The sequence below is a fragment of the Dryas octopetala genome, chromosome 8 (assembly GCF_963921425.1).
Source record: "Dryas octopetala chromosome 8, drDryOcto1.1, whole genome shotgun sequence".
NCBI lineage: Eukaryota > Viridiplantae > Streptophyta > Magnoliopsida > Rosales > Rosaceae > Dryas > Dryas octopetala.
The window spans coordinates 2,738,984-2,764,354 of record NC_141373.1 but is presented as its reverse complement, the minus strand read 5'-3'; the positions used below and the strand labels follow the sequence as shown (position 1 = coordinate 2,764,354).

General features: G+C 35.6%; 2 protein-coding genes across 2 annotated transcripts; both read left to right on the top strand.

Moving 5' to 3' along the window:
- Nucleotides 1–2,464: 2,464 nt before the first annotated feature.
- Nucleotides 2,465–7,060, top strand: AAS (Pyridoxal phosphate (PLP)-dependent transferases superfamily protein). Its single transcript, XM_086252920.1, has 13 exons — nt 2,465–2,585; nt 2,713–2,833; nt 3,072–3,144; nt 3,377–3,607; nt 3,842–4,005; nt 4,391–4,531; nt 4,999–5,058; nt 5,352–5,516; nt 5,755–5,811; nt 5,916–5,980; nt 6,281–6,404; nt 6,542–6,679; nt 6,776–7,060. Coding segments are annotated over exons 1-13 (1,464 nt in total). The 5' UTR covers nt 2,465–2,583; the 3' UTR covers nt 6,899–7,060.
- Nucleotides 7,061–16,766: 9,706 nt separating this feature from the next.
- On the top strand, nt 16,767–25,330 carry ABCC5 (multidrug resistance-associated protein 5). The gene is made up of 12 exons (XM_086253315.1): nt 16,767–17,131; nt 17,340–19,621; nt 19,761–20,081; nt 20,161–20,247; nt 20,579–21,274; nt 21,389–21,553; nt 22,019–22,313; nt 22,907–23,121; nt 23,311–23,616; nt 23,932–23,995; nt 24,103–24,342; nt 24,685–25,330. Exons 2-12 carry the CDS (start codon nt 17,489–17,491, stop codon nt 24,795–24,797), a joined length of 4,635 nt encoding a protein of 1,544 aa, XP_086109441.1. The 5' UTR covers nt 16,767–17,131; nt 17,340–17,488; the 3' UTR covers nt 24,798–25,330.
- Nucleotides 25,331–25,371: the final 41 nt, after the last annotated feature.

The following is a 25,371-nucleotide window of genomic DNA, read 5'->3' as shown; positions in this document are numbered from 1 at the left end:
TCTCTCTCCTACCGCGCGCAGCTGCGCATCCGTTCGACACTGGCCCGCCGAAAATGTCACACTCGTTCGGCAGGCATCCGCCGAACGATGTGAGTGTTGTTCGGTAGGTACCCACCGAACATCAAGGACCCGTTCGGCAAGTGCCCGCCGAACCAGCTACTCGGAGAGAGAGAGAGAGAGAGAGAGAGAGAGAGAGAGAGAGAGAGAGAGAGAGAGAAGGGCACGCCGGTGGTTGGAAGCCGCTGGGGTGGTCGGGGCTGGGTTGGGGTGAGAAGGGGCGGGGCTGGGGTGGTCGGGCCTGGGTTGGGGTGGGCTGGGGCGGGGCTGGGGTGGTCGGCAGAGATGGTAGAGAGAGGGAGAATGGTGGTGGGCGTGGCTGTGCAAGCTTGAGAAAGATGGAGGGGCTGGCTGGCTGGCTGGAGAAGAAGAAGAAAAAAAAAAAAAAAAACAGGGGGAGGGGGGTGTGAACGTGAGAAAAAATAGAGGGGGGGGGATGGGAATGGGGTGTGTGGGTGAGGGGAGGGTTAAAGTGGTATTTTTCTTGAGGCTTTTTTTTTTTTTTTCAAAAGGGGTGTGCAAAAAGAAAAAAGAGGGTGTGCAAATAGCAGCCCTCATTCTAAATTATAAGTTGATTGAACCACGATTCCTCATTGAGTTCTTATATGTAATTGTGATTTATGACATCAACATATTAGAACTTATATTATGTATTTATTGCAATGTGAGTTTTTCACCAAATTCCATTCAAAATGATGTTATTACGATAATTTGAATGAAGTTTAACGAAAAAGACCTGCGTTACAACAAATTTATAATATAGGAACAATATGAGTTAAATTTTTATTTTTTTGAGGCATAAAGTAGGGCAGTCTCGAAATTTGAGGGGCATAAGTCTAATTTTCCCTCGAGTAAAATTTTGTTCATGTTGGGTCCAATGTCCATAGGATATGTCCCCAGATTTTTTTTCTATGCTTTTTCGTTGAATTAAGGCCGAGGGACCCCCAAAGCCAGAAGCTAACAGTATGTTTGGATGAAGTAATTCTAATTTTCATAGAAATTCATAAATGATGGAATTTGAAACTCCATTAATTAAATTTCCATCAATTGCATTTTCTATTGTTTGGATATATGTATGTAGAATTTAGAAAATGACAGAAATTACAAATTTCATTGTTTGGGTAACGGATGTTATTTAAAAATTTAAATAGTGCAGTGGTAAAAAAAAATTTTTAATAGTTGCAAGAGCTAGAGTTTCTAGTCTTAGGGATGCTTCACGGGTAAGATTATGGAAATTAAGGCTCTTATTTCCTCCAGGAGAATGTACTCAATTTTCAAAATTCTAATGCTTAATCATGGCTGCTAGCCTTTTATAAAATAAAAAATAAAAAAACGAAAAGTGCAAAGCATAAGCAATACTCATCAGCTTTAACACCAGTATAAGCAATGATAGCCTAAAATCACCATTAAAAACCTCAAAGCATCTCCAGATCATCCACAAGGAAGAGAAAATTAGATACCAAGTGACACAAGTCAATTAGACTTAAAATTACTACATAATCAATCTTCAAATTTACCAAAACATATAAATTAACACTAGTATAAGCAATGACAGCCTCCCAAATAAAATCATGCATAGTACTCAAATAAAAAACATACTAGTAAACTAAAATTCACCTAATCCAATCATTCCAACTTAAGTTTTGTTAAAAAAAAAAAGTGTCATCATAATGAAAAACATAGTTTATACGTCTCCTTAAATAAACATTAGCACCATGCTCTTTTTCTTCTCGATTGGGAGTGTCTTCAACATAAGAAATTGTTTGTAATTCTCTATCAGCCAAGAACATGCTTTGATTTGTTGCTCATTACTCAAATCTGGTATTGCACTTACTTCATCATATATCTCCTTTGGATCGAGCGTCTTGGTGGTAGAATGGATAAACTCTTCAAAAAAGGAAGCCACTTTAGCCACTGAATCAGTAAGAACATCTTTACTCACACATCTTTTTTTGGTAAGAGGAATTTCAGAAGATGATGCTCATTTCTTTTCTTTTGGGCAGGATGGAAAAGGAATTCCCGCTTGTTTTTATGAGTTATTTTGTTTTTTTAGAATTCTCAGATTTATTCCCACTTGGAAAAGAGAATTCTCGCTTGCATAAGAATTGTAAAATGACACCTATTTTGGTGGAATTTAAACTCAGGATTTCAGCTTTGTAAATTCCACAAATATTTCCCTCGTAATTTGTGAATTTCCCTATTAATTCGGCCAAACAAGGAACTTTCAATTTTTCACATGTGAAATACTGACTTTTTTTAAAATCTCAAATTTTTTTCCTGCATCCAAACACACTGTAAAGGAATGTGGTAGCGCGCCTATGTGCGGTCGCATATCTTCCACTTAGCACTTCCAAAGGCAACGGACAAACGTTTTGTACTTGCCTCCTCAGCTCTCATCTCCTACTCACTATTCTCTAATATGCTACACTGACACATTGAGGCACCTCTAAGCCAAGTTAGCCAACCCTCTCTCCCTCATTTCTTTGCTACAATCTTGTGAAAAACACAGAGCATCATCAGCAGAAGATGTAAGTCACAATCTATCTATCTATCTCTCCTTTTGTTTTTTGTATATATATATGTGTGTGTGTGTGTGTGTGAAGGTACTACAAAAATATTGAGAATTTCTTCATTTTTCCACATATGGGTATGTAGGGAGAGTGAGCTGAAGCCAATGGACGCTGAGCAGTTCAGAGAGAATGCGCATAAGATGGTAGATTTCATTGCTGATTACTACAAAAATATTGAGAATTTCCCTGTTCTCAGCCAAGTTCAGGTTACTATACTATCCACTTCTCACTTACACTTCTATGCAAAACCAATGATTTGATTGAAATTCTCTAAATAACTTCTTGAATGAATTGTTGTCTGCCTCTATTTTATTCCTTTTATCAATATTGGAAGTGGGTCTGTGAATACTTTGCAAATTTTCATGTGTTGCAAATATATTGGCCCAGATGATGACTCATTTAAGTAAAATTTGCCATTAGTATAACTTCAGTCACATTTTGCAGCCTGGGTATCTTCGTGAACTTTTACCGGATTCTGCGCCTACTCATCCTGAGTCCTTGCAACACATTTTTGATGGTGAAATTTCGCAATTGGGTCATCATGTTCTAGATTTACTGCATACTTATTGAAAATGTAGCATTTAGAGGAAATTTTATGGCCTGATTATGTATATTACTTGACACTTATTCTTCTTTATATGCTCAAATTATTGCCCAAAGTAAGTCATTCTAAATTCTCTAGAATATATGATTTATTTTGTTCATGTGGAAGAAACATATGTGAAGAACAAACTTTTGTGTGATTGCAGACATTCAGGCTAAGATATTGCCAGGGGTAACTCACTGGCAGAGCCCAAATTACTTTGCATATTATCCTTCTAATAGCAGCATTGCCGGATTTTTGGGAGAGATGCTCAGTGCTGGGCTTAACATTGTGGGTTTTAGTTGGATAACTTCTCCTGCAGCAACAGAACTTGAAATGATCGTTCTTGATTGGCTTGCTAAATTAATTAAACTGCCCGAGGACTTTCTTTCAGCAGGTCTGGGTTTATATAACTATATTTTTCTGAATGAAATTTCTCTGCTCACATTTGCTTTGTTTCTCTTCTATCAGAAGAAGAATAATAATATATAAAAAAAACTTTCTTAAATGTAATATTAGATGACTATGAACTTTCTTTGGCAGTGTGTTGGGTATGTCATTATACATATAAATTTGACCGCAGTGCAATTCAATTGAGCTTATGGACTTATAGCCGGACCTCTTGTTGCAGGACAAGGTGGTGGAGTGATACAGGGCACAGCAAGTGAAGCTGTTCTAGTTGTACTATTAGCTGCTCGTGATAAGTGTTTGAGGAGAGTAGGAAAGAATGCCCTTGAGAAGCTTGTTGTTTATGCATCTGATCAAACTCATTCAGCTTTGCAAAAAGCCTGTCAGGTATCTTCCTAATGTGCTCTAGTATCTCTTTTTCCCCCTCTGTTTGTGGTTTTTCAGCAGTCTAGTCTTTTGTTTTGCTTAACCAATGCCTTTTTCACATGTATACCATTGGTGCACGAGAAACAGATTTACATGATGATAATTTCTATTTTTCCACATCAAATTAAAATGTACAAAATTGTTTAAAACCCACTTGGTATCTGTTGGCATTCCCTCAATTCTTTCGTATCTTGTATGTTTTATTTTTATTCCGTGATGTTTGAATTGTTTAATCAACGTATATTACTTGTGTGTGTGTGTGTGTACATATATATATTTATTGTTAAGTTCAGCTTGTTATTGATAACGCCTTTCATTTTTCATGATATTTTTTGTTTGACGGCAGATAGGGGGAATCCATCCTGAGAATTGCAGGCTGCTGAGTACCGATTCCTCTACTAGTTATGCCCTTTCTCCCAATGTCCTTAATGAAGCGATTTCAAATGACATCACTAGTGGTTTAATTCCCTTTTTCTTATGTGCAACAGTAAGAAGCCAAAAAACTTTTGATGCTAGCTTGTTTCTATTTGTTCTTGTTCATGCCTTTTCTTTTAAACTACAAGTTGGTCCTACCTTGTTATTTGACCACAGTGAAATGTTCATTAATACTTTGAGGAAACCAAAGATGTAAAGACATTGAATGTGGCTTCTAAAAGGGCATTAAAAAAATGGTAACTTTACGCAAATATATGATAAATAATTCTGATACTATAATAGGAATAAATGTTGTTTTATAAAATACAAATTATAGAACTAATTAACACTTGTACACACAACCTAAACTCTATTTAGAGTAGAACTCGCCACCTCACTTGATAGTTGATACCACGGCGCTACAAGGATTGGTGCCTGTGGTGATAATGTAATAAAGTACGATTTGAATCATTCATAATCTTGTATGGTATTATATTAGAATTTTGATTAACTAAAGAAACTTTGCGTTTTTACCTTCAGGTTGGTACTACTTCATCAACGGCTGTTGATCCTTTGCTAGAACTAGGAAAGATTGCTAAGGTAACACGTTAATTTTAATCTGCTTTAGATCATTACAAATAGCTGTATTGAGTCTTCATGGATCTGCAGTTTTATGTGAAACCGTTTAGATACTAAGATTGTGTAGATTAAACGTTTGAAAACTAATCTTTTTTGTATGTTTCCGATTTCCTGCATGGAATTTGAGATTCAATATGCCTTTTGTAGTGTTGAGGAGTTGGAAAGGCGATTTTCCTTTTAAATGATGATGTAATCAATGGACATTAAAGACTTACCCAGTTTAACCATAATTTTAATGCTTTGCATTTGCCCAGAGCAATGGAATGTGGTTCCATGTGGATGCTGCATATGCTGGTAGTGCTTGTATATGTCCAGAATACCGCCACTATATTGATGGTGTTGAAGAAGCAGACTCATTTAACATGAATGCACATAAATGGTTTCTCACAAACTTTGACTGTTCGGTGCTCTGGATCAAGGTATGTCATTATGTACCTGTACATGTAGTTTGTTTTCTTTTACCTTTGTAGTTCCTCAATGTTTTGGCCACTGCTCCTCTCTCCTCCATGTTCTTTTATTTATTAGTTCTTGAAGCAGGAAACACCAATAACCTTACTTTCTATAAAAGAAGACATCAGTTTTTTGTCACGCCTTTTGCTCTCATTTCCCAGTTTTTGTTATCTATTAATCCAGTATATACTTATTTCCTGATAACAGGATAGGAAGGCTCTGATCCAGTCCCTGTCTACAAATCCTGAGTTCCTGAAAAACAAGGTAAATTTTGTTCCTACATTATTTTGTGTTGGGAGATTCAGCATCAAAACAAACCATGTTAGCCATCTACCGGTACTCTTTTTACAGCACTGTTTGTACTGCAGGCCTCTCAAGCAAACATGGTTGTGGACTACAAAGATTGGCAAATCCCACTTGGACGTCGATTTAGGTGTGCCTTAAAACTTTTTGCTGCAAAACGAAATTATGAGATAAAGATTGACTTTGAGTTTTAAGAGCGCATACGTGCATAATTTTTTGTTTTTTTTTTTTATTGTTTAAAGTAGAATCTCTCTTTACTGAGCTTGAATGATAAGAATAACACTTATGCTTTATCTGGGGAAGGAAGAATGCTCCATTGCACAGCCTACCAGATTTATATCTTTTTCTAAGGGTTATTAATTATTAAACCGTATGCTTTAGAATCAACTATCTAAGTGTAATATATCTTATAATTGACTTCTGGTTCCAGATCATTGAAGCTGTGGATGGTGCTAAGACTTTATGGTTTGGAGAACCTACAATTGTACATAAGAAACCATATCAATTTGGCTAAACACTTTGAAGAGCTTGTTGCTCAAGACCCTAGATTTGAGGTAATGGCATTCTTCGTGAAGTTTTTTGTGTGAGTACCATATGTTGTTACAAGTTGAATGCCATTATTATGCATGTATCATGCTTACCTTGTGTGACTTTTCTAATTATGTTGTTGATAATTCACCACAATTTGCAGATAGTTACTCCTCGCATATTTTCGTTAGTTTGTTTCCGTCTTCTACCCCCTCACAATGATGAAGCTTGTGCGAGTAAACTGAACCATGACCTATTAGATGCTGTCAACTCAACTGGGAAAATTTTCATTTCTCACACGGTAACCTCACTCGCTGTTTACCAAGTGTTGTATTTGGACCGTATTTACTGACCACCTTGCTTCGACGTATCTGATGACTACTAACGTATCATACAGGTGCTATCGGGCAAGTACATATTACGTTTTGCGGTAGGAGCTCCATTGACTGAGGAGAGGCATGTGTATGCAGCATGGAAGGTTTTGCAAGATGAGGCCTCTGCCCTGCTAGGAACTCTTTAGGATCATGAGTTATTTCTTTTGACGCCAACCATTTAATAAGCACTTCCATCAAGTTATACACTTTTCTCTTCTAATCTTCTTATGACCCATTTTACCAGGTTCTCTATTTTCTTTTTTCTTTTCTTTTTTTCGTTTTCAATTCAATTATGATGCTTCAATCAACTGAAGGAATCGTTTTGTTAATAGCTAATTTCTTTGCTGTTTGGGTCTTTTAGGCCCCCACTCTACCAAAAAAAATCAACTGAAGGACCTATTTAATATGAGCGACAGCTATTTACCCGATCATGCTTTAGATGGATGGGTTGGGCTGCTGAGTTGGTGCATATGGGCTAGCAAAATTATTCATGACCCTTGATTTTATTTTTTTTAGTTGGTGAACAATATATGCACTACCAAAATGGCGTCTAGGGAATTGAAAGCTTGAAACTTACCTTGGGGCATAAAGCTGAACATATCCAGACTTTGTGAAACAGGAACCACAATCCTCGACAAAATATGTTCCTTTTATTTTTACAAAAGCTCTGTCATTTTTGCTTCACATGCATTCATCACACACACCTACATATGTAAAAGAGTGAGGCTATGCAGACCATCCTTAGTTGCTGAGTTGACCACCTTAATATATTTTTTTCAACTTTTTTCCTATTTTACCCTTTATTGCAAAAACATGATGAAATCACCCAGATCCATTCGGTGGTCATCTACCAAAACATCCACCAATGTTCAGCAGATAAGTGTCGAATAAATACAAATATTTCGACAGATAACTGTCGAATGCCTTTTTCATTTTCATTCGGTGGTTATCCACCAAATAATCCACCAATGTTCAGCAGATAACTGTCGAATAATCATAAATATTTCGGTAGATAATTATCGAATGACCCAACGAACAAAATTGAAATTTTTTGTTTTAAGGGTAAAGTTGGAATTTTGAAATAGGGTGGTCAACTCAGCAATTTATGGTGGTCGGAATAGAACTGGCCTATGTAAAATCAATCTTCTTTTTTTTTTACCACTAAAAATAATCTATGTATAACTAGAGTAAAAACTTTTAGAACCATAAACTTTATTATGGGCTTATTTAAAAAAAAAAAAAAAAAACTTTATTATGGGCTGGCAGACGTGTAGGAAGTGATCGACTGTGGTGAATTGATATTGAAAGTCCATAACCATTCTTGGTGGGCTGCTGAGTTGGCGTATATGGGCCAACTCCATATTTGGTGGGCTTTAGGTTCCATGCAAATTTTTTTCTACAAAATTAAATTTAAAATTAAGACCCAAAAAAAAACCCGAAAAATGCTATATATCTTTGTTGGTAGATAGACATAGACGGACCCGATGGTCTGGACTCAAGGGAATTAAAACTTGCATTTGGCATGGTGCTGAGCATATCCAGAGTTTGTGAAACAGGAATCACAATCCCAACGAGATATGTTCCTTTTTTAGACATAATGATCCAAGCATATGAGGTTTTAAATTCCAAAGAGAGAGATATATATATATATATATATATATATATAGATACGTTAGATTACCAAACTGTCAATCAATCACAATACATTCAGATAAAAAGAATCTATGCACATGCTAGTAGAACGTAGCTGGTTGCCAAGAGAAGATTTTCATAATAATCGTTCTAGCATAATTTCATTATTCTAGCAATTATTAACATGCTAAATATATATATATCTGCAAAAGAACATTGCCCATGATCGAATATTAATCGAATATATATTATGTCACATTATCCCTGAAGGTAGACAAAAAACAACCAAATATGTCCTGGTCATTGCTCTTGTGCTTATGTGACCACAAAGTGTGACAGATTCTGAAAAGACCCTAGGTCTTTGGCCCAATTTCAAGAGTCTTCTTCAAGTTAATTAGTGTATATGGTTATGATCAGCCAAGGGGACATGTCAAGATCGCAAAGGGCTCAGCTCAGGGGACCATTTTCAGAACTAGATTGAATATAGATATGCCCTGCCCTTTTGGAATGTCCATCCTCCCAACGTCTGAGGAATAAGACACAAATAATATTGTTGATTCTTCATTAAGAATATTCAATTTGAGCAACATTATCTGGACATGTTCCATTTCCTAAGGGTTGTAATTTTTAGTGATTGGAAGTGTGTGATTGAATACAAAGATATCCTTTTGGAATGTCCTCACAACTTCTGATATATGGGTATATTTAAGGCACTTTTTTTGGTATATTTCGACCAAAAAAAGGCACTTTTTTTCTTCGGAATTTTTGTGATTAAAGTGCCCCAATATGGAATCTGTAAAGGTGCTTGAATTGAATTACTTACAAAAAATGTGCTTGAATTGACTTTGAAAATGTTATTCGTAGGAAGAAACTAGGATATTTTTGTCCTATTTTCGATCAGCTTAATAATGTAGAAAATTCTCTTCTATCTTTTATTCTTTTTAAATGAGAATTAAGGATCTTTATTGTCACCACATGTTTCATGGAGATAGGAGCTAGCTACTCATATACACAAATATCTCATGTTTTTTTTTTTTTGGGATAGCAAATAATATTCTTTGCCAGAACCAACAATTGAGTTAGTAAATATGATATATGTAGCATTATTCATCCTTCAAACTTGTGAGTTTTGTCAACAAATTGAAAATAAAAATTACCAGATCAATAATTTGTAGGTAAAAACTATATACTTATGAGATTTACAGAATAAATAAATTTGAAATAGCATAATTTTTTTTTTAGGGAGCATCCGCAATTCATCTCATGAAACGATTTGTGAACAAATTCAGATCTAAATTCCTCCCAAATGTAGCTTCATTGTGAATTTCAATAGACTCTGAAAATTCAAGTCTCTTATAAAGTTGGATAATATCTCAACGTTCAAAAGATCTTGTTTTTTTATGGATATTTTTAAAAGATTTTTCCATATATAGGCTTCCCTTCCCTAGTTCCCTTAGAATAGAAATATTGGTTTTAGCTGCACAATGGAATATATTGGTTTAAACGCAAAACATTCTTTTACAGTCTGTACATCACATGGCAAGAATCTGTGTTCTTTTTTAATCCCGGTCTAAATATAAAAGTTTGTTTTTGATAATACACTGTTGACTGTTAGTATAAGAAATTAAGAAAATACTATCTATATATATGCATCACATGCCTGGAATGATGCCTCGACAACAATAATGGATCACAGACAAACATGCATTGCAAATTTTATGTCGCATCAGATTCAGTTTTACTGAACTTGTTGTGCCATGATCAGCAAATCTGTCTTTTCTTAGTGGTAAGAAATCATTCACAATATCATTTCTTCCAATTTGATATATATAATATCAAAATGGCTAAAAACTAATTATAAAATAAGTATGTATATTAGTGTCAACTTTAGTGATAGAGCGAGAAAGTTGTATCTATGGGATCAGCATGATAGAGTGAGGAATTTGTATTTTAGTATTTATGAGAGCTTAATGAAGAAGTCTAGCTTTTTGAATCATTTTGTTGACAAATAACAAATGATAACCAAATTATTATTTTTCATTACATTAGAGGAATCGATCCCTTTATTAGAAAAAAGAAATCAAAAGAACTAGAAAACTTTAATGATCGAGAAAGAGTTGATGATCGAGGACAATAATGCAACCATTGTCGGTTATTTGTATAACTCTAAAAAGTATTTCACCCATTAGGAATGCAAGTTTTAAAATAAATATCCGCAAATCAATGGTTAAAAATCATTCACACTGAGCAATGAAAACAAAAGTTAAGCAAGTGGATGGCCAGATGGGATACGTGTCCCTAAGTTTGCCAAGGCATTTGTGACATGTGAAAGATGAATGTTTATAAAAATATTGTCCCTAGTATATGTCGCCATGTTGGGGAATCTATCACCATATATCACATTTGCCTTATTCCTTTAAATCTTTAATACAAAACCTTGGACCACAAAATGTACTATGTACTATATATATAAGCTTCTTTGGCTGTCAAAAACAATGTGCATTGCATAAACTTTTGAGTTTTGAGGTTGGGGAAATTCAGAGATATTTCTGTAAAGGCTAAGCCTTGGGCTTGAGTGTTTTGACTTTTATTGTAGTACATAATAATTATGGAGGAAAATTAAGGATAGATAGTAAAAATAGTTGCTTTACTTTATGTTTCCATATGCAGGATCCGAGTCATCATCATCCATAGTCGGCACTACAGACAAAGAATTTGAGTCATCTATCTTTGTGATTTCGTTGTGGGCTATAAAGGCTATTATTGCAACTTTCATAATTGCATTAACATGCTAAAGACCAAAATATAGGAAGAGATAGCAAAATAAAATATTATTATAGAATGTAAAACCGTCATTTATAGTTTATCACAAAATTTGTACAAAAGAAGAATTAATTAATCCATAATATATTCAAGCGTTAATTAAATTCTAAACGTATGAACAAAAACATGTCGTTTAAAAAAGTTATCTTTGAACAAATAAAAGTTATCTTCGATATAATGAAATAGAAACATTTAGAAGAGTGTTTTAGGAGTGTGCTTGTGGACTGACAACCCCAATTATGAACAATTAGCAGATTTGTCCCAAGAAAAAAGAGGATTAAGGTTTTTTTTTTTTTGGTCCATCATTGTCTTGGGTAGCCCTTGTGGGCTTCAACTGTACATAAATTAGCTGATATATAAAGAAACTGTCTATCAAAAAGAATTCTTATAAAGTTAAAAATTTATGAATAGTACAGAAACTAGCTATAAGTGAAACTACATGCATGAACTAGCTATAAGTATAACTTATCCTTATATATAATGCCTAACTAGCTACCAAAAGACTTTTAAGATAATAATGACAACTCCAGCTGTGAAGTGATATGATGCTATATACATATTAAATGTGATCGATTTCCATTCTACTATTTAAAGCTACAGATTTTATTATAATATTACTGCACAATGCGCAGAGCTAATTAAACTAAATTTTTAACTATACAAACGAATACAGCTACTAATTAATATGTCAAATGGTATATGAAATTTACTTTGAGTTGGCATTAACTGTTCAGTTTTACATAGCAAATTGCTTGGTCTAATATGCAAGTACGATCAACCATTTGGATAGATAAACATGATCGAGGCTAGTACAAGCCCAATGCAAGTGGATGTAACTGCAAAGCTAGCTAGCTACACATGGCTTACGCAATCTAATTTGGGTCCAAATACTCGACTCACGTTTTCTATGTTCAAGTGGTTAACATGTTCAAAGAATCAGAACTATGTGGTTTCATAATTTTATTTAATTATATTTCTAATATAATTTTTAAACCCAAAATTTAAAACACAGTCTTGAACCTCAAAACCATGTTGCTCTAAACACCAGCGCAATATCAACACAAAATCCATCAGCGTAGGATTTTATTTCATCTAATTTGTGTTTGTAATTAATATATATCAACTCACCAATTGGTTTTATAATCTATCTCTTCATTCTATTAATAAAACAAAATTACTTTCATAATGATTGTGGTGAATTGATTAAAATGCCATGCGGTGAGAGCTCCTTAATTTCTCCCATTTTATTTTTGGGTTGGTGTAACGTCATAATATTATTGAGGACGATAGACTTTGCATGCCTTACGTAAGATCGATCTCTCATTTTTATGTGTTTTTGTCTATCTTCAACTTGTCGGAGGACAAAATAAAGAAAGGGATAAAAGTAGAAAAGAAGAATAAAGGAGAGATTTATTAAATGTATGGAAAATGTCAAGAGTTCTATTTTTTTTTTAAACATTTGTTTTTCATTTTAATTATGTGTCATTACTGACAGGGTACTTCATTTTCTTTTTAAGTTAAGTTAAGTTAATTTTATTTTTTATTTTTTATTTTTTGGTGTCTAATAAATGAATGTCATATAAGTTAGAAAATAAAAAAAATAAAAAGTTGAGATCTCTAGTGTTATTGTAAATGTATATCTGGATCTGTCCTCACTCGTCAAATTAAAGTTCAATAAAAACGGGGGTTTTTGTTTTTGAAATTTCAATAGGACAGATGAATTCTCTACTTATTTGAGTATTGCTTGACTTTACTTAACTTGATAATTGATATTGCTGATCTTTTAATCAAAGTTGTGTGTCATAAGTCTAAAAGTTGTTATTTATGTTTTAGGATCTGAGAATTAATAAAATTTAAAATTTTAATCTAACACTTGAATTTTTAAATAAAAACATTTAAATTAAAAATCAAGTGAAAATAAGATGACCTATATCCTTTAGTGTTTACCATCTGAGCTACAAGTGCTTCAAGAAAATACGTTAATTTATGTTATAGTAGCTGCATGTTTGAGTTTTCTGAAACCATGGTATATACAAATTAAATTAATCAATTATTTAGGCATAAATTCAATTTAGACACATAACTATATAAGCTATTTCAACAGGGTCCATGAATTTTAAAATATTTCAAATATACACTCGATCTATTATCTAAATTGAAAAATGAATTTATGTCCATTGATTCATTGAGAGATCAGTTAAATGACAGTTTGGCTTTTACTGACCGGAATTACTTGACGATGTGGCGCTATCTCAGCAAACATTTCTCGCCGAATAAGCGACACGAGCCCACAATTTAATAATAATAGAGAGAGTGAGAGTTTGTGGGCCCGTGTCAGGGGTTAGGTGGACCCGTGTCGCTCATTTCCCGCCAAATGAGCACCACAGGTCCACCTAACCCCTAACACGGGTCCACAAACTCATCATTTCTTTCTCGCTCGTTTAACACAAGTGAAAGATTTATATTCGAATTTGGGGGAAAACGTGATGTTTTTTGGAGACTAAATGGTCAGGAGAGCGTTCGACGAGCGAGAAAGAGGTGATGGATGTGTGAGCCCGTGTCAAGTGGACATGTGTTGCTCATTTGGCGGGAAATGTATGCTGAGTTGGTGCCATGTCACCAATTAATCCCCGTTAGCAAAAGCCAAGCTGACATTTAACTGATCTCTCAATAAATTAATGGACGAAATTTCATTTTTCAATTTACATAATAAATCAGGTGTATATTTGAAATATTTAAAAGTTCATGGACCCCGTTGAAATAGCATATATAGTTATGTGTTTAAATTGAATTTATGCTAATTATTTACTATAATCAGCTATTACAGTTAGTAATAAGAGAAATAAAAGAAATCAATTCAACAAATGCGTACTATCAATTCCGGCCAGTAATTGCCATCGGAATGCCTGACAAAATTTGGCATTGATATATCATATATGTCAACCGTGGAGATCGAAGAAGTGTAGCTGTAAATTAATCGAATGGTCAATCGTGGTTTTAGTTTTGTGAACATCAAGTGGGATTAAAATAAAGATTTGTTTTTAAAATAATAATTAAACTATCCAACACGTGTACTCTTTTAGGCTGAAAGAAAAAGAAAACAATGAACACGTCCGCATGCATGGTTATATATAAATACAATACACCAATATTAGAGACTAATTAAATATGAACAAAGTGAGATATTCAAAGCGAGAGTCGGTAAGTAAGACTAAATATATATGAACAAACAATATACTATTACATTACTTATACATTTTAAAATTTATTAGTTTACAAAATACGAAAGTCAGTACACGTGTACAATCTCAATGACGAATAATGTGGGTCCAACCTAAGTGGAATGAATTTGAGTTTGATAGAACTTATAATTTAAGCCACAACAATATTACAATTTGTATTAGCTAAAGTCAGCATCAAGCAGACAAAGAATTTAATTCCAAGTTCAAGAAAAGGTTGTTGGACGTTTGTGATGGATTACCAAAATCTTGTAAAGATGGTAGGTTTGATCCCAAATGTTTGACTGGCTGGTGGTTTAAGAGAGTATGAACTTTAAGCTATAAGGTTATTGTGATATGTTTTATAAAAAAGAGAAATAAATGTTTTGACTTATCACTACTAAAAAATCAAGAGAAGGAATTGCCTGTCACTGGAAATAGGAGATGTGACATCTCTCTCATCTCGGTCTCTTTCTTCTCTTTCTCTTTTTCTCATTTTTGTCTTTATCTCTCTCTTGAGAGGGATATATGCCATGCACGTCCCCTATCACGGGAACATGCAAGTTTTATCTAAAAATTAATTATTACAAATGATTAATTTTTCTTATCTATAATGATCAAATACAATAATGTTAAAAGTATCGAACATACCATATGTAATATTAGTATGGTATTATAAATACATCAAATTTTTTTTAAAAAAATACTATAGCATTCATGCCACATAATGTGCACAATCAATTCTAAAAGGCATAATTTCGATGCTCTCTTTTGAAGTGCATTGTATTGCCCTGAAACTTTTCAATCTGTACCTTTAATTTTGGGGGAATGAAGCCACTTTAGTTATGCCAATTTCATTAGTTGTATTGTCTTTTGAATGCCATGCAATTTGAGTTGGGATGCATGACTAAAGATTCTCACTTTACTTCTGCAAAAAACTTTCACACAAATTTTAGTGCATCACAGACATGCATGTATGCACACCCAAGTGTATATAAAAATGTTAGCAAAAGTACAAGGATGCCCCCACAGCCACGTATGCATGTCAGCTGGAAAGAAATTTGCATCATCCATGATGAGCCCATGATAGCCATAACTTTCCCAATGAACTAGAAAATGTGAAAAAGGCTACGCTTTGCTTTGGTGATCATTTTGTCATCATCGATCTTCTTCTTTCTTCTTTCTGTACAGAAACAGCCAAGGTAGGTGATAAGTCCGGTATTCGATACACATGTTCAACACAAAAAACCAAACACAATTTAAATGAGGCACACCCAACTCACCAAATTGAGTCCTTTCAATTAACACTTGCTTCTGGTTCTTCACAAAGATATGTTAGAGACTAGAGAATCTAGAGATCGAGGACCATACTTATAGAGTGGTTGTACACTTGTACTGTATGAGTAAATCGTGTGTGAAAACAAGTGAGTAAATTAGTACATGCATATTGGTATTATTATAAGTATCGTAGAATAGTCCTGTTTTTAAATCATATTAATAAAATAAATTATCAATTATTATGATCAGTCAATCATTAACACATCCATCACATATGGCATAACATGGTTTAACCATTTAGTCTAAAAATGTACGTTTTTAACATTATGAAAAAACCAAGTTGTATCATATGGACCACTGTCTTATGTACAATTTATATAATAAAAATAAGATTCACTTGTGTGTGAGATTCATCACTTACGTAAATTTTATCTATAATAAAAATATATAATATATAAGATGGTAAGTCATTGTACTAATAACCGTCTCAATGCTCTATCTCTAAAAAGCAACTATGAGTTTTCACTTTTCACGAATTGTAATTAAGGTGTTGGGTGCCCCATTAAGAAATATATGAATGAGGTGCTCAATCCCAAAGTGGTGAATCTTAGAAATAAGTATTAATAAACCCAAAAAGCTTATCATCATGGCATCATGCTCATATTCTCATTCGGAATCCAGTAATCCACCACCACCCACCAACCAACACCACCATCTACATTACAAACACACTGTTCTCTCTCTCTCTCTCTCTCTCTCTCTCTCTCTCTCTCTCTCTCTCTCTCTCTCTCTCAAACATTAACAAATGGACTGTCCACTCATAAATCATAATCTAAATTATCTAATGTCTTTCTAAACACATTATGAGATCCCCATCATGATCTCATCAATAACCACAAAACCCATGTCAATGAAAATAATATTCCTTTGATATCAAACCAATAATATTCTTTTTTCTACAACTTTCTTTTCAAGCCACACTGACATCTTGAGTACATGTGTGAGTATAAATAATGCAGAATTAGATATCAGTAATAAATGAAGCAGATCAAAATTAAAATTTGAAAAGCAATAAACACAAAAAAACCTTCCATTTTCACCAAAACTACCCTCCAAAACTCTCTCTCGCTCGCTGTCTCTCCATCTCGACAGTGTTTGTATAACAACTTTACAAATGGCATAGTGTTAAAACATTTTTTAAGAAGAAGAAGAAAAGAACGAAGACTCTCTCTTCTCTAATTCTACACGTTAAGCCAGCCCAACCCATATTGTCGTTTATCGTTTTTTCTAAGAAATTGTAGTCTAAAGCTCTGTTATCTATCTGGGTACTGTTGGTTTGCGTTTCAGAGGCAGAGCTTGTTGGGGTTTATGATTCTTCTTCTCCTCTCTCCCAGGCTTGCCTCGGCAATCTGAAAATCTCCATCGCAGGTCAGTTATCTTTTTGTTTATTTTCTGTGATTTTTTCTCTTTTTATTTTTCGTCATCGTCTTTGTCCGTTTGTGTTTCTCTAGATAACAAAAGAAATAGAAGAAGAAAGAGAAAGAGAATCGTTTTTTTTTTTTTTCTCTCTCTCTCTCTCTTCGTTTTTCGTGTTGATGATAAAATCTGTTTGTTTCCATGTGCAATGTGTCTGCAGCTATTATCTCCAAACACGCATTTGGTTTGCCTCTTAAAACTCAGATGGTGAAATGCCCCTCTCTGCCAAACGCTTCGATCTCTCTCGCTTAGCTCACCATCTACTTACTCTCTTCAATCGACTCCTTCACAAACACACTGTATTCAATAATGGGTCTCGCTCTTTTGCTCCATAGAATCTCAGCTTCATCTTCATCACCACCAGCTCAACAACAACAACAACAACAATTGCCGAGTACCCTGTTCAGAGCCATTGAAGGTCTACCCTTTTTGGAACTCTCTTCAATTTCCATCAATTTGACACTTTTTCTTGCGTTCCTCTTCATCGTCTCAGCTAGGCGGATATTTGTTTGTCTGGGTCGGATTAGAATCCTCAAAGACGATTTGGGGGCGAGTGCGAGCCCAAGTCGGCATAATGGTGTTGTTGATGGTGAAATTCATGAGGTTAGAGTCGGTACAGACTTTAAATTTTCGGTCTTTTGTTGCTTCTACGTGTTGTTTGTGCAAGTTTTGGTGTTGGGTTTTGATGGGGTTGGTCTGATAAGAGCGACTACTAATGGGAAGGTTGTAGATTGGTCTGTGCTTTGCTTACCAGCTGCACAAGGCTTAGCTTGGTTTGTGCTGAGCTTTTCAGCTCTGCATTGTAAATTCAAGGTGTCTGAGAAATTCCCATTGTTGTTGAGGGTTTGGTGGTCTGTGTCATTTCTGATTTGTTTGTGCACTTTATATGTCGATGGGAGAGGTTTTGTGATAGAAGGCTCAGAACACCTGCGCTCTCATGTTGTGGCAAATTTTGCCGTGACACCAGCTCTAGCCTTTCTTTGTTTCGTAGCATTTAGGGGAGTTACTGGTATTGAAGTTTGTAGACACTCTGATCTTCAAGAGCCATTGCTTCTTGAAGAAGATGCAGGGTGTCTTAAGGTCACCCCTTATAGTGATGCTGGAATTTTTAGCTTGGCCACACTTTCGTGGATAAACCCACTTCTGTCAATTGGGGCAAAGAGACCGCTTGAGATCAAGGATATCCCTCTTCTTGCACCAAATGATAGAGTCAAGACCAATTACAAGGTCTTGAATTCAAATTGGGAAAAATTGAAGGCTGAAAATCCTTCAAAGCAGCCTTCTTTAGCCTGGGCAATTCTCAAGTCATTTTGGAAGGAGGCAGCTTGCAATGCTATATTTGCTGGCTTGAATACTCTTGTTTCATATGTGGGTCCGTATATGATTAGCTATTTTGTTGATTACTTAGGGGGGATAGAGACTTTCCCCCATGAAGGGTATATCCTTGCTGGGACATTCTTTGCAGCAAAGCTTGTCGAGACCTTAACAACCCGGCAGTGGTATCTTGGGGTAGACATTTTGGGCATGCATGTAAGATCAGCTCTAACGGCAATGGTATACCGAAAGGGACTCAGGCTTTCCAGCTCAGCCAAGCAAAGTCACACTAGTGGAGAGATTGTTAACTACATGGCTGTTGATGTACAAAGGGTAGGGGACTACTCATGGTATCTCCATGATATATGGATGCTTCCTCTGCAAATCATTCTTGCCCTTGCAATTTTGTACAAGAATGTTGGGATTGCTTCTGTTGCGACATTGATTGCCACCATTATCTCCATTGTTCTTACTGTTCCTTTGGCAAAGGTACAAGAAGAATATCAAGACAAGTTGATGACTGCCAAGGATGAAAGAATGAGGAAGACTTCTGAGTGTCTGCAAAACATGAGGATTCTCAAGTTGCAAGCTTGGGAGGACAGGTATCGAGTGAAGTTAGAGGAGATGCGTGGTGTGGAGTTCAAGTGGCTACGCAAAGCCCTCTACTCGCAAGCTTTTATTACATTCATGTTCTGGAGCTCTCCTATATTTGTTTCAGCTGTCACCTTCGGTACTTCTATATTTTTGGGTGCTCAACTCACTGCAGGTGGTGTTCTTTCTGCTCTGGCCACTTTCAGGATACTCCAAGAACCACTCAGGAATTTCCCTGACCTGGTATCAATGATGGCTCAGACAAAAGTTTCCCTTGATCGTATTTCTGGATTCCTGCAGGAGGAGGAGTTACAGGAAGATGCGGCAATTGTCCTGCCACGAGGCATCACAAACACGTCAGTAGAAATTAAAGATGGCGTCTTTTGCTGGGACCCTTCCTCTCCAAGGCCAACATTATCAGGAATACAAATGAAGGTGGAAAGAGGGATGCGTGTGGCTGTTTGTGGAATGGTTGGCTCTGGAAAATCAAGCTTTCTCTCTTGCATCCTTGGAGAGATACCGAAAATCTCCGGTGAAGTAAGTTGGTATTTTCAACTTTCAGTTCTGTTTTGCATCTCAAGTTTTATTTCCTGATGGTTTAATGAAGTTGGTTTTCATAAGATGACTTTTAAGTATTAATATTTCCTAATACTTGTTTCTTTTGATATCATTTCAGGTAAAGGTATGCGGTACTGCTGCTTACGTTCCTCAGTCAGCATGGATACAGTCTGGAAACATAGAAGAAAATATTCTTTTTGGCAGCCCAATGGATAAACCAAAGTACAAGAAGGTTCTCCATGCTTGTTCACTGAAAAAGGATTTGGAACTTTTCTCACATGGAGATCATACCATTATTGGTGAGAGGGGTATAAACCTGAGTGGTGGCCAGAAGCAACGTGTGCAGCTTGCAAGGGCACTCTATCAAGATGCTGACATTTATTTACTTGATGACCCCTTTAGTGCAGTTGATGCACACACTGGGTCAGAGTTATTTAAGGTTAGACTTGCTGATTGTATCATTGATGTTACATTTGAATTGAAATGAATATGGCTAAATGTATAATCTGTGAGTGCAGGAATACATATTGACAGCATTAGAAGATAAAACTGTGATTTTTGTGACCCATCAAGTTGAATTTCTGCCTTCTGCTGATTTAATACTGGTATAATCTTCTAACTCTTAATATATTGTTTTGGCAAATGAAAGTTCTACATTGGCATCAATATTCTGTATCTTATATGTATAAGTTAGTCAGGTGGCATCTTTTGACTTCATTTTTGAAGACCTTTCATACATGTCAGCTGTTGTGGTTTAGTGATTTATATTTACGTTGTTTCTGTTGTTTATTGCAATACTCTTATAAGTTTATTTTTTCCCCTACTTTCTTCTTCCTTTTCCATTTGTGTCAATTTGGTTCCTATATCTGCTTTTATATAATCTATTTTATGTGTTCTTGAGAAGTCTTCTCTAACCTTCATTTTCCATCTCTGTAGGTTCTTAAAGAAGGACGCATCATACAGGCAGGAAAATATGATGATCTTTTGCAGGCCGGAACTGATTTTAAAACACTAGTCTCAGCTCACCATGAAGCCATTGAAGCTATGGATATTCCCAATTACTCATCAGGAGATTCAGATCTAAGCTTGTGTCCAGATGGTTCTTTTGGACTCAGAAAAAATTGTGATGCACCTAGCAGTAGTATTGACTGTTTGGCAAAGGAAGTACAAGAAGGCCCATCAGCTTCAGAGCAGAAAGCAATTAAAGAGAAAAAGAAAGCAAAGCGCTTAAGAAAAAAGCAGCTTGTCCAGGAAGAGGAAAGGGTAAGAGGAAGAGTCAGCATGAAGGTTTACTTGTCATATATGGCTGCAGCATATAAAGGTTTGCTGATTCCACCCATTATCATTGCACAAACAGTATTTCAGTTCCTTCAAATTGCTAGTAGTTGGTGGATGGCTTGGGCAAATCCCCAAACACAAGGAGACCAGCCGAAAGTGAGTCCTATGGTCCTTCTTGGTGTTTACATGGCCCTTGCATTTGGGAGCTCTTGGTTTATATTTGTTAGGGCTGTTTTGGTAGCTACATTTGGTCTAGCAGCTGCACAGAAATTGTTTGTGAAGATGCTTAGAAGTGTGTTCCGAGCACCAATGTCTTTCTTTGACTCTACTCCTGCTGGACGGATCTTGAATCGTGTAAGTTTCTTGCTTTTTCTGGAATTTAATTGGTTTATTGTTTGTGAAAAATACGTATTACACCAACTCCTTTCATTTGCATATATAATTTCATGAATCATTTGTAACCTATAGGTATCAATTGATCAAAGTGTGGTGGATCTTGATATTCCTTTTAGACTTGGTGGATTTGCTTCAACAACAATACAGCTTATTGGCATTGTTGGTGTGATGACAAAAGTTACCTGGCAAGTTTTGCTTCTTGTCATTCCTATGGCCATTGCTTGTTTGTGGATGCAGGTAATTAAATTTATTGCCTTAAATTTGTAGTGTAAAAGTACTATGTATTTAGAAAATGAAGAAAAAAGAAAGAGAAAGGATACTGCTCACTGTCAGCATCAGTTTCTAGCATTTTCCTCCATTCTTGTTTTCTTAGGACCAAACAGGTGGCAGTTAAATCAGGTTTTAGAACTTTAACAACATAAGGTCTCCAAGAAACGGTTTGCATCTCTCTTATATACTATAAATTGGCTGAGAACTAATGTACCATCTTTTGGGCAGAGCCTGTAGTGACTGCTACAGCAAAAGCATTTTAATCTTTTCGCTCAATTTCATTACTTTGAATAGACTTATTCTTTTTCTTTTTGTCTTGTTGTGTATATGAATCTTCAAACTAATTACTTCTGTTATCAAACTAATTATTGTTCCCTTTTCTGCTGAAAATGGTCGAATATTGCACCTGAATGTGAGCATTCCCTTATGCAGAAATACTACATGGCTTCATCAAGGGAACTGGTCCGAATTGTTAGCATCCAGAAATCTCCAATTATCCATCTTTTTGGTGAGTCAATTGCTGGAGCTGCCACGATAAGAGGATTTGGACAAGAAAAAAGGTTCATGAAGAGGAATCTTTATCTTCTTGATTGTTTTGCTCGCCCATTCTTCTGCAGTATTGCAGCTATTGAATGGCTCTGCCTGCGCATGGAATTACTCTCGACCTTTGTATTCGCTTTCTGCATGATTTTACTTGTGAGCTTTCCACATGGAACTATCGATCCAAGTACGTTTATGTCTTCTATTACTCAAGTTATCTGTATGTTATCATGAGGAACCGAGTCCCATAAAACCATGAGGTGAATATGATTTAACGTTGCCATTTTTTAGGAAAGTGGTGAATTGGTCGTTTTGGATGAAATATTTATCCACTTCCATTTCAAAGCATGCACACACGGATTAAAAATCTTTAAACTTGATGGTTTAAACAGAAGTATTTATGACATGGTATCTCTTTCATGTTGACTTTTTTTTTTTGGCATGGCTAGACTAAAAGTTTAATCTGATTGGAATCTATGAGCTTGAAATTTTCAACTAGTATGCATCATATCTTGTAACCTTATTATTAATATTTCAATTTATTGTGACTCTTGAACTCAGTAGGGCATTTAATGTGCATTTAGAGTACAAAAATGTCCTTTCTGCTATCTTAAGAAAACTGAACAGGTTTGAAAAATGGTTGGTGTTGACATAGTTTAAATTCTAGTCTCATGACATAACTCAAATGATTAGTTGACTTTATGGGAAGATGATAAAGGAGTAGAATTTACAGATTATGACAAAATGCCATATCTAACAATAGTTGGTTCTTTCATGTAGGCATGGCCGGCCTTGCTGTGACATATGGCCTAAATTTAAATGCACGCCTATCACGGTGGATACTTAGCTTTTGCAAGCTTGAAAACAAAATTATTTCCATAGAAAGGATTTATCAGTACAGTCAAATCCCAAGTGAAGCTCCACCAATTGTTGAGGATTCTCGTCCTCCAACTACATGGCCAGAGAATGGAACAATTGAACTAACTGATTTAAAGGTATGCTGTCTGCAGTTCAGTATCACCTTATCATTACATGTGCTAAATTGCTAATTATTACTGTTGGGGATAAGTTTTGTTATGCTTATGCCTAATGTTGGGAATAATGTTTAGTGTGAAAATATATTAAAATATTTAATTGGATTGCTAAATTCTAATTGTTCTGCTTCCTTCTTCTTTCCTTTGAAGGTTCGTTACAAGGAAAGTCTTCCTGTTGTCCTTCATGGGATAAGTTGCACTTTCCCTGGTGGAAAGAAGATTGGAATTGTTGGGCGTACTGGTAGTGGTAAATCTACTTTGATCCAGGCATTATTTCGACTGATTGAACCAGCAGGTGGGAGGATCCTAATAGACAACATCGATATTTCAACGCTTGGTCTTCATGATCTTCGTAGCCGTCTCAGTATCATACCCCAGGATCCTACCTTATTTGAAGGGACTATTAGGGCTAATCTTGATCCTCTTGAAGAACATTTGGATCATGAAATTTGGCAGGTTTGATTACCATTGCATATCCTATTTCTCTTCATTTTGGCAATATGACTAATTTCTCCAAAATTCAATTAGTTTTTGGTATTAATTAAGCAGCAGAGAGTAACATGTTTTAGTTCAGAAGGTAATACCGCTCCTTGCATTATTTCAACACATTATCATGTGGCTCACTGGCCTTTTTTGCCAAAACCTACCAATTTATTCATTATTACGAAATTTTACTTTGTCAGGATAGTTCTTGAAGTATGGCTTTCTTTCTTCTTCTCTGTATGTTGACATTGTGCCCCTAATTATTTATTGGATTTTTATTTGATACAGGCCCTTGACAAATCTCAGCTTGGAGAGGTAATCCGTGAAAAAGAGCAAAAGCTTGATTCAACAGGTACGAGATAAATCTCTTACCCACCCCACCCTCCCAACAAGGAAAATTAGAATGTTTTGGTTTGTGTGTGGCTGCCATTGAGTTGTATTTTTATGTTGAAATCGCAGTGCTGGAAAATGGAGACAACTGGAGTGTGGGGCAGCGGCAACTTGTTTCTCTGGGCCGGGCATTACTTAAGCAGGCAAAGATACTGGTGCTTGATGAAGCGACAGCATCAGTTGATACAGCCACAGACAATCTCATCCAGAAAATTATTCGAACAGAGTTTCAGAACTGCACTGTGTGCACTATCGCACATCGTATCCCAACCGTCATTGACAGTGATCTAGTACTGGTACTCAGTGATGGTACGTACAATTACATTTTATGAAATTACAATAGTCACTGTTCATCAAAGAAGAAAATAGTATGAAGTCATCATTGAAAAATAATTCCATTCTCTTCAACCGTAATATGTATAGATCAAGAAAATGTGAGAATTTTCATATGGTTCTTTGCAAGATATTGAATTTGTATGTGCATTAGTGAGGGATTCAACTTCAGGAAGTTATTCATGTGCTGCAAGTTTTCCAACTAACAAAGTCTTCTTGTGCATTGAATGGTTGTGACATGATTCTGCATTTCCTTTTGGGGGGTTTTGTGGGGACCCCATGAATGCTTATTAAACTAGATATTTGATGTTTTTCCAGGTCGAGTTGCAGAGTTTGACACTCCTGCGCGACTATTAGAAGATAAATCATCCATGTTTCTAAAGTTGGTAACAGAGTATTCATCAAGATCAAGTGGCATACCAGATTTTTGATTTGGATGGCATGGCTGAGAACCTTTGATTTTAAGGCAGCAAGAGCAGATGATCACAAAATGAAACAGTTGATGCCGCTTTCCTTGCTGCTGCTGCTGCATTCGGCAAGTTGAAAGATAAATGGGAAGGATAAAGGTGCATGTCATGTTATCAATCCAAAACCCCATTGGAGGAAATTTGTTTCTAATTTACAGTGACTACGGGCTAATTCATCCCCCAAAGCCGAATCGGGGAATTCTTTTGTGGACAGTGTACTTGGTCAGAAAATAAGTAGGTTGTGTGAGGTTGGTAATAAATAAATTACAAGGAAGGGGCGTAAATGGGGGCAGATTTGTGTTTAATAATGTTCAATATTGTAGTGTCTAGATTGAAGCAGTTGGTCTCTATTTAGTTAGGAATAGGTTGAGCTGGGTTAGTCCATGTTTTTTTGGTCTGAAAGGATTAGTCAATGTTTATTCCACAATTTTGGTGGCAAAAGCAGTGCAGTGTTAGACCCTGGTGATAGAATCATAATTCCACTTTTTGTTCTTGTTTCTTTTGTTTCTGAGTGGATTTCATTTTTGATTAAAAACTG